The 10,647-nt window shown below is 37.2% G+C and overlaps 1 protein-coding gene across 1 annotated transcript in view; it reads right to left on the bottom strand.

Annotated features, from left to right (window-relative positions):
• Positions 1–6,344: 6,344 nt before the first annotated feature.
• LOC108449118 (RNA-directed DNA polymerase from mobile element jockey-like) overlaps positions 6,345–10,647 on the bottom strand; it is a 170,565-nt gene continuing 166,262 nt past the window's right edge. The window contains 1 exon segment of the mRNA XM_017744285.1: positions 6,345–6,386. Within this exon segment, the coding sequence (XP_017599774.1) occupies positions 6,345–6,386 (42 nt within the window).

Below are 10,647 nucleotides of genomic sequence, written 5' to 3'. Positions count from 1 at the left end.
CAAATTATTATGACTGTTGAATATAGCGGAAACAACAGGGTTCCAATTTTAAAAGCTCACCGTGAAATTCTTATTTTAGTCTCTCATGTTCCTAAAAACCTGTTATTCAAAATTTGGGTGTTCAGATCTCCTTCTTTCTTATTAAATCAAATAACTGGGTAAGCGGTTCAATATTGTAGGATGGGTATGTTAGCAAATGTCAGTACTTGGTATGATTCATGACATTATACTGTTCATCATTCACTCAGTAGCAATGTTTTGTTCTATATTTGTTCTGTGTGCAGACAGTGTAGGCACAGTAAATGATCTGAAAAATATAAATTTTCTTTTGTCTTGATTGGTTTCTAGAGTGGAAGATTCCTTAAAAAGAAACTTCTAATACTGTACTTGTCAAAGTTGTGTAAAAAATAAAAGACAAAGTTGGAGAGAAAAATAAAACCCTGAGGGACCAGAATGAAACTGAAAATGGATGAATGAGAACAGAAAATTATATTTTAAAGCACTACACATGTTAGAAGAGAAAAAAAATAAAAAAGAAAACCTCAAAGACTGAAAGCTAGAAAATTGAGTGAAAGAAAAATCATTCTTTTTATTAAGACAGAAACATAAGGTGATGTATGGGTCTTCGCAAGGTTTGTAGATATAGAATCAATCTTTAGGCTGGATCATTGCAGACATTTCTTTGAACATGTATACAACTGAGTTTGTTGTGATTCTAGGCAGATAAAAAGACAGAAAGTGCTTTGCCTGAAGAACTAGTGAACATAAGTCCAATAGTACATCTGGAACAAAAGAGTTTAAATGTATGCTTTTTCTGGCCCAAGATGAAACTTCTCTTTCTGTCTGCATATACCCACAAAGTCTGCAGAAAAGATTCAGCTGAAGAAATGCACACAAAAAAGTTCGTCACGAGCAAAAAGCAAACAAGTTTTGCTTGAGATTCTAAGAGCCAAGTGGGTGCTATTATGTAAGAGATATTCTTTACAGGTCTTGTGAACCCAAAAATTCCACCCTGCACTTCCGAGAAGAACAATAACCATCATTACTAAGCCCCATAATATGGGTAACTAAATCATGAAGGTTTCTATTTCGTAAACTGATGTTGGGTTAGAATTACTTCAATTGTGAATTGAATATATACAACCTAGCTATTAAACTGAAAGACTGTGCAATCTGCTTTAATCAGTATTTACATATGCTATAGGTAGATATCATTTCCATCTTTGAATTGAATTTGACAGCGAATAATATATGACAGTCATGCAGATAATCACTTTCAACTTTGAACATTATCACCGTGATACTGTTTAGGGATAGAAATAACTACACTCAGAATGAATACAGCAATCCAGTTTGAGTTACTGGTGGACACACTAATAAAACTAGGGTGATCATCTGTTCCTACTTACTTTGTGGAGGAATTTAGCTTAGGAAATATTTACTCCCCTAGAAAAGACAGCACTGACCAGCAGCTCTGTGGTACTTCATTTGCCTCCAGCATGAAAACTCCTGACATCCACCTCCAGCTGGATTACAGATAGATCCCAAGTGGAATACTGGCCCTCTTTGAAGTAAGACCATTTGTTTTACTTCTGAACTCAACAGGGCTTTGATGCTGTCACCTTTCACCGGGCAGAAATTCACCTGATTATGTGTCACTTGCCCATTTTCATTCTGAGTTTGGTAGGAGCTGGAATGTATTGTCTTACAGGGAGGTGAAATCTACTTTGTATTTGTTGGATGAGAGGCTTCATGGAAACCAGAGCACAAAGGCAAGATGTCACAGACATTAAATGCTAAGTGATATCTTGCGCCTCTATTAAATGCAAACCCTTAAATACAAGTAACATATCTGTTTCCTGCACAGGCGAAGCTCCATAATTAGGGTATTATTCTGAGACATATGGACAGATACTCCTTCAAACAAACAAATTTCACCTAGATTTCTTGCATTCTGCTTGACTGTTATAACCTTTGTGCAATAGATGTAAGCAAACACCAGCAGATTTTTAAATAAGATTCAGCTGGTGACATAGTTTTGTATGTATATGAGTTGATTTTGTTTGTGTGTTTGTTTTTTCCTTTGTTTTTCCTATTTGTCCTAGGAAATTAAATATTCAGTTCAGGTTAATTTATTTCTATAAGAAACAGTTATCTAATTAAAAAAAAATAACAATCAGATGGGAAGGAAGGAAAAAAGGCCCATCTTTTAATAAGTATTTTACCTTCTGTGTGGTATTCAGAATGAAGCATCAATCATTATTACATATATAAAAGAAATGCTTGGACTAGGCATTGTAGGGTGAAATCCTACCATACAACATCAAGGACAAAAACACACAGATAGAAAAATGAACCACAGACAGGCATTCAAGATGTAAAATGAGAGTGCAATGACTAAAAGCTGGTCAAAATAAGCATTATCTTATAATAGTAGCACCATGTCAATCTCTGTATCAGCATTGTTTTAAGGAGTGTCCCAAAATTTGAATTTTGGTTAGAGAATGAATATAACGTGTACACTAAGTCATCTAATCCAACCTCCCTGCTCAAGCAGGGTCCCCTGAAGCACATTACTCAGGATTGTGTCCAGACAGCTTTTACATATCTCCAGGGTGATTAAGTGTCAAAAGACTTGCCAGGTAGACTGGGTCCTCCTTCTTACCCTCTTTGATGACTGGGGTGACATTTGTTTTCTTCCAGTCCTCAGGCACCTCTCCTGATTGCCACAACCTTTCAGGGATGATCAGCAGGAGTTCTTTGTTCTTGCATGGAGGTATCCTGCTTCTTTCATTTACTTTCTTGCCTATGGGGCTGTGTTCTTGAACTTGGAGGAAGTTATCCTTGAATATTGAAAAGCTCTATCTGCTCTTCCCTCTAGAGAACGCTCCCATGGGATTCATCCAAGGAGGTCCCTGAAGAGGCATAAGATACCTCTTCTGAATTCTAGGGTTATGATCTTACCTATTGCCCTGATTTCTCCTCACAAAATACTGAACTCCATGATCTCATGAGTGTTGTAGCCAAGCCAAGCCATAATTCACATCTCCAACCAGTCCTTCCTTGCTGATAGCATGAGGTCCAACAGCACACCTTTCCTCATGGACTCCTCCATCTCCTTTATCAGAAGGTCTGTTGGGTTGGCCAGGTATTTAGTAGAAGGAGGGCTAAAGGGGTGACTTCTATGACAAGTTGCCAGAAGCTTGCTCCAACAGAGCCAATGCCAGCCAGTTCCAGGACTGACCCACTGCTTGTGACACATATACTGGGCTGCTTGTTTTCAGGAATATCTCTCTCTAATATATGTCAGAACTTTATTTTGAGCCTGAGAAAATGTTAATTAAACTGATAAATTTCTACTGAACCATATTAGACTACATAATCAGTGTTTCTTGAGGAAAGGATGTGGGCACAAAATTAAAAAAGGGTAGTCACAGGAGAAAGACATTCTGTCTACAGTGCACATACTGTTTTTTTTACTGGGTACTTTAATCATGTTGTTGAATAAGTATATTTCTTGGTTTTAAAATAAGACTCTAAAGAAAGTTGTAAATCAGCTGGGAGCCCTGTGGAACTTAATTCCTGATTGGTTTTTATCCCTTCCTGTCCAATATTCACTCACCAGGGCAAATGGCTCTGGAGCAGGTGTGTTTCTAAGCAGAGAAGGGCATAGCGGCACACAGATGGGGGTTTCCTGAGCCAGGGAAACCCCAGGGGAATGCTGAGACTTGCCAGGAGGCAGCAGCTTGCAAGGACACACAAGAGGAAGAGGATTTCCCTGAAGTCTGAGGTGCCCTTGGACAACTGCTTTGCTGCTCTGCAAGCTGAAGAGGAAAGACCCATTCCATCAGAGAAATGTTGGAGCTGTTAGGCAGCCCAATCTGTTCACCTTATAACAACCAGTGCAACTAAGAAAAGGCAATGGGTGATTGTAGCAGGCAACATTCTTCTGAGAGGCACAAAAGCATCTATTTTCAGACCTGATGATCTTCAGAGAGGTGTGCTTCTTACCAGGGGCTTCTATAAGGGATGTCACTGAGAGATTACCAAGTCTCATACAGTTCACTGACTATTATCCCCTGCTCTTGTTTCATGTGGGCAACAGTGATACAGATAGGAACAGTCTGAGGAGGGTCAAGAAGGATTACAGGACCCTGGGGGAGGCAGTAAGGGACTCTGGAGCACAGGTAGTTCTTTCATCGATACTCCTGGCCAAATGAAAGGGATTTAAAAGGGCCAGTTGAATCTGGAAAATCAACAAATCAACAGGACTGGTGCCACAGTCAAGGGTTCGGCTACTTAGACAATGGGACTAATTTTTGACACCAGCTCTACTGGAGGCTGATGGGATCTGTCTGTCCGAGAAGGGAAGAGGCATCTTTGGTCATAAGCTTGCGAAGCTGATGAAGAGGGATTTAAACTAAACTTACTGGGGGAGGGGAACCTCAATCCTGCAAGAGATGCCCAAAGCTTGGAGAAGCTTGCAGGTCAGCAGGAGAGCACCTGAAGAGTATCACAAAGTAATTCCTGCCACTTCAGCCAGTAAATTTGCTTCATCAAAGGCCCAAATTAAATACCTCTATGCAAACACATGTAACATAGAGAATAAACAAGAGGAATTAGAGACGAACACATGCCTGCAAGACTATGGTCTTATTGGTATCATGGATATGTGGTGGGATGGGTCCTATGACTGGAATGTTGAAATGGAAGGATACAGGCATTATAGAAAAGACAGGCAGGGAAGATGTGGGGGTGTTACTCTTTATGTCAATGACCAGCTAGAATACATAGAGCTCTGCTTTTGGATGGATGAGGAGCTGACCAAGAGCTTATGGATCAGGATTAAAGGGAGAGCAGGTTCAGATAGTGGGGATCTGCTACCGGCCATGCAACCAGGAAGACCCATCAGATGAGGTCCTCTACAGACATGTAGGAGCAGCCTCATGTTCACAAACTTTGGCCCTAATGGGGGACTTTAAACATCCTCATATCTGTTGGAGGGACATAGCAAGCAGAAAGTTCCTGGGATGCACTGATGAAAACTTCCTACTCCACATAATAGAAGAGCCAATGAGGATATGTGCTATGCTGGACCTTATTCTCACAAACGAGGAGGAGCTGGTGGGGAATGTGGAACTCAAGGGCATCCTTGGCTTCAGTGACCATGAAGTGGTAGGGTTCAAGGTCCTTAGGGCAATGAGAAGAGCACAGACCAAGCTCATTACCCTACACTTCAGAACAACAGATTTTGGACTCTTCAGGGACCTGCTCAGTATAGTACCATGTGATAGAGCCCTGGAGGGAAGAGGGGTCCAAGAAACTTGGTTAATACTGAGGTGTTACCTCCTCCAAGCTCAGGAGTGATACATCCCAACAAAGATGAAGTCAGGCAGAAATGCCAGGAAGCCTGCATAGATGAACAGTTAGCTCCTGGACAAACTCAGACATAGAAAGGAGACGGTGGAAGCAAGGATAGGTAACCCCAGAGGAATACAGGAAGGGAGAAATTGTCAAAGAAGTCAGGGATCAGGTTAGGAACGCTGAAGCCCTGATAGAATTTATCAGACCAGGGATATCAAGAGCAAAAAGAGAAGCTTCCATAAGTGGATCAGTGATAAAAGGAAGACTATGGAAAATCAGTCACAATAGGGAACATTTAATTCCTTCTTCTCATTTGCAATAAATCAAGCAATAAGCACTTATAAAGAAAGTCCAAGAAAAGAACAGGAAACTCAAAACTCGGTCAAATTCTAAAAATTGAAAATATTGCTTGGCTTTCCCTAATGCTGCTGTCTTTCCTTAAGCAGGGATTACAAATACTATGGACAGAGGTAATAAGCACATCTATCTTCTTTCAGTTTAACAGAAACTGGGAGTGTTCCCAGCAACTGGAAGGAACACACAAACAAAAATGAAAAAAACCCCCAAAATTAGAGGAAAGATTAAAAGGAGAATGTATTTAAAATCACAATAACAACCTAACCCAGTTTACAAGATGTCATTCATTCATACATCTCTGGCTTATAAATGTGAATATAATTACTCCAAACATTTTTTTAATGCTAACAGCAACCTTTATAAAAAGTTATACCTAAATTTAAGTGCTGCATATCTAAAAGAATAAGTTGGCTTCCACTTGGAAAATGTAGAATAGATTTCACATTTGATTGTATATATATCATAAAGAAATATTGTTCCTGTGTATAAGTATTCACAGGAGAGTCCCATAATTGCTGCCAGGCTTTTCCAAACCCAAGAATGAGCTGATTTGGCTTAGCATAGCCTGAAGGTTGGAAAGCACTGCTCTAGGCAAAAGACATGATGGGTATTCATCTATTACCTTAGCCTATGTGTGCATGTGCAGCAGTCTGCACTGTTTTTAGCTGCAAGAAAAGTAAAACATAAAATTTCCAGATACTTTATTTTTAGTCCAATATTTGAGGGTTAGTTTCTAGGTTTAAAATTATTCAAAATCATTCTTGTTTGTGAAAGAGGGAAAAATTGGGCTATATATGCATAAATTTACCCTCATCTGAATTCCAGTTTCCAGCAGATTTATATTTATTAATATTAAGAAATAAATTATTTTTAAAACTTCAAAATAAAATTTCCAATGCTCTTTATTTCTGGTGACCTGGTTTTAACTTTTTAAATTGACTAGTTAATATAATTATATGATTAAGATACACAGAAACTTTAGAGTGAATTTCTTGTGTGAAATCTCAGTGAAGGCTACTACTTACAGATAATAAATCGTAGTAATCAGCAATGTGATGAAAGAAAACCGTATCTGTTTCATTTCTGCATGGACAAAGATATCCTTCCTGCAAATGCTTAGGACAGTTTTCAGTAAAAGTTGTGAATTTATGTGAATATTCACAAGCCAGTGAGACAACTTGTGCACCTAGTTATGTTTTCAAATTTATGTCAAAAGGTGAAGAAAACGTGTAAAAGAAGATAGAATTACATTGGAAGAGAAAGAAAGTTGCTTGTAAGACTGAGGCCTATTTCCCCTGAACAAACTAAGGAGTAAAAGAAATCTGTAAAATAAAGTTGGGCAGTGGGGTGAAAGGTTGTGGTTCCTTTGCTTTGGTTTTTTTTTTTCACTTTGATTTTTTTTTTTTTCCTATGTATCAGTTGAATTTAAGGGAATTTTTATCTTAGTTTCAGGTTAACTTGAGTGGAAAAGGTGAATCTGTCCTGTTTTTGATGAAAATAGAACATACTGGCTAACCTCAGTAAGAAATAAATGTCTTTTCACAGTAAACAAACAAAACAAAAAGTTGAACATATTTTTATAAATAGCCACTGTCAAGAATTACTGATAGCAACCCTTGATTACATACACATCTATCAAACATTCTTGGAAGACATCATCATGTAAAAATACTGGTATTAATTTAGATATATTATTGAGGTTTTTGTGCTTGTCTTTTCTATAAGGAACATGCTCAAAAGGGAAAAATATGTTATTTCATTTGCAAGATCTGGATTCTTAAGGTGAAAGGAAATGATTCTGTCTTAATTCTTAACAAACACTACCAGTTTATGTATCTTTTTTTTTCTTAATTAGGACTCTTATCTGATAATATGTACAATAATTACATGCATGAAACTGCCCTTGGTAGTACTTACTTCCTGTAAAGTAGAAGGAATGTATTGCTTTTTTTGTGTGTTCTATTCACCCTCTGGAAAAAGATAAATCCATGTTAAAAGTGGTTTACCTGATTACTTAAATAAAAGGAATAAAGTTACACATATTCTTCATGATCATGATACACACCATTTCTTCAAGTGAATCTATTGTAAAACACATTTTGCCTCCTTTTTACACAAATAATAGGCCTGATGTTTCCCTATTTGCTTACTAATATTTTCTTTCCTATTTTAGTTTATTTGTATTTTGTATATCTGAGCCACAAAATAGAGTAAGACTTCAGCAATCTCTTTCTCCAGACACATTTACTCAATCTGAATTTTTGCTGAAGACCATACAGTAGTTTTTTCTGTATCTTATAATTTTAAAAAAGTGCCATTTCTTGATTTAGTGGATTTTTTAACCAATAATTCCGTCATACATTCTTCTTTTTGTAAATTGATATTTTGTAATAAAATTTTTCTTTGTAAGCTTAATTATTCTCAATATTGTGTGTGGAAATGCAGTTTCAGTCTAGTTTATGTATATATTCCGTACCACAAGCATTCAACAGTGGCTGTTAAGGAGAATAATGAGGTTCTTGCTGTACCTCAATTTAGTTACACAGCTGCATAATTTAAAGAAGCTCCTAGAAGTTTTGAGTCTTCCCAGGGCTACATAACACCCCAGGGAAGATTTTGATTATCTAAGTTTTGAATGTAGTCTTCAAGACTTTTTTTATTCTAAGAGTTCAAGCAAAGTTTTTAATGAAAAGAACCTATAATCCTTGCCTTACAGTTATTTCACAGGTTTTCATTCTGTTTCATCATGTGATAATATAAGCACCCTTAGCATCATAGGATAGTTCCATTTACCAGGGTCATCAGGATGTTGAAAATCCAACTTCTCATGCATGACAGGGTCACAGCTGAGGTCAGACTAGGTTATTCAAATTTTAATCCAGCTGGTTCTTAAAAACAGTGAAGATGGAGACTTCTCAACATCTCTGCACAGCCTGTTTCATTGCTTGACTGTCCACTTGCAGATAAAGTTTCTCTCATTTCAGTTTATGTCTGTTGTACCTTGTCCTGCCACCACAGCACACCATGAACAGCTCCACTGTCTTGATGACCTTATCATCATCTAGGAGATTAGAACCATCTCTTCTCCAGTCTGACCCATTCCAGCTGCTTCAGTCTCTTTTCACAGTAAAAGTTCACCAGCTCCTGACCACACTGCTGACTCTCTGCCTGAACTTGCTCCGATTAACCAATGACTTTGATTGACTGAGGGGTCCAAAATTTTACACTGGACTCAAGATACAGTCTCACAGGTGCTGAAGACAAAGGTATAATCACTTCCCTTTGACTTCTTAGTCTTCCACTTGTTAGTAGAACTCAGGACGTTCTTAGTCTTCTTGTGCTTTTTGCTGATGCCCAGCACGACCAGGTCTTTCTCAGCAGGGTTTCTTCCCTGCTAGTGAAGTCCCAGCCTCTAGTACTCCATGGAAGCTCTTTCTTCACAAGTGTAGGACTTGTCACTTGTACTTGTGGAATTTCATGAGCAAAGATAACCAAATTTTTCCTTATAGCTGGATTATTTTATTGGTCTTTATGGTCTTCTGTGCATCTCTTTAAGAGAAACCATTGGGCTAAGTTGCAAAGGATTCAGACAGGAAAATTACGCCAGTGTTGCTGAGCTGTGACTGCAGAATTAGATGTAAGTAAAGGAGACCTGATGAGAGGAAGTCCTTATATGTGTGGTAACGTGGCTTTTCTAAAGCAATCACAGAACTCCTGGACCCAAAATAGTAACTGTGCTCTGTACAAGATATAATTGTTTTCCACTTCAACCTTATGTTGAATCATTAGAGAGATTTGTTAACACAGGAGGGACATCGTGAAGTCAAGAAGTTGATTCCTAGTCAATTATTAAAGAAATGAAAGCAGACAAATGAAATTGATTTTAAATATTTTATGGGATCAGGCAATATCATGACCTTGTGGTCACAGTTTCTAAAACAATTTGTTAAAACAATGGAATCTTACTCTTCAGATCATAGAGATTGTCACTATTTTAAAAGCAATTTTGGTTGAGTAGGAGCATTTTTCATCCTTAAATCAGCTTCCATGTGTCCTGTAGTTTGTGCTTTGTGGTGAAACTTGCTACTAGACCTGACTTTAGGCCAGGACATACAGCATATTCTGTTCTGCAGCAATATCTTCCAATGGTGTTCTTGTTTCTTGTGAATGACCAACTCAGATAGTTGGTAATTCAGATACTCAGATACTAGAGTCCTTTATTTTCCTTCCCATTTTTCTGGTTTTGGTGTTTTTTGGACTATTTTTTAAAAATTATGTTTACTTAGTTCAGTGCTTTTTGATACAGTATTCAATATACTCTTCCTGTCCTGGTAACAGAGTTGTTCTGCATATATATAAAATATATATATATCTGTAATAAAATTGTATATGTATATATTTATCTCTGTATATAAACATGCATTAAAGCTCAAAGAAAATGAAACAGAAATGTAACAACTACCCCCTCCCTCCTGTAAAACTACATGTTATTATCTAAACATGTTATTTTTACAACTTTATAATTAAAGCTTTATGATTCATCTTAATATCACTGGATACCAGTAATAGCATCCCATAGAACTAGTTTTGATAATTTTATTCACATGTTTGTGTTACAGTGCTGATATCTTCTACAATAATAATAGGGGAATCTCTGACTCAGTTAATTCAGGTTTCACCGAAATTTTATAATATAATGCCTCTATGTCAGTTAATTGATCTAATGATTTTTCTTACCTAAGAAGCCAGCAATTAAAACATGTGATTATATTAAAATACATGTGTATTTTACTGAAGTTTTACTGAAAGATTTTATTTCTAGAACATAGTTAAACTTTATGAAAAAAGCAAAAATCTGAACTTTACCACAATATATAAAAAAGGTGACACAAATAACCTTCTTTTCTGTAAGATAATCAAACTATT

This window comes from Corvus brachyrhynchos, unplaced genomic scaffold, assembly GCF_000691975.1.
Source record: "Corvus brachyrhynchos isolate BGI_N302 unplaced genomic scaffold, ASM69197v1 scaffold17, whole genome shotgun sequence".
NCBI classification, from domain to species: domain Eukaryota; kingdom Metazoa; phylum Chordata; class Aves; order Passeriformes; family Corvidae; genus Corvus; species Corvus brachyrhynchos.
This window is presented reverse-complemented; position numbering and strand designations above follow the sequence as displayed.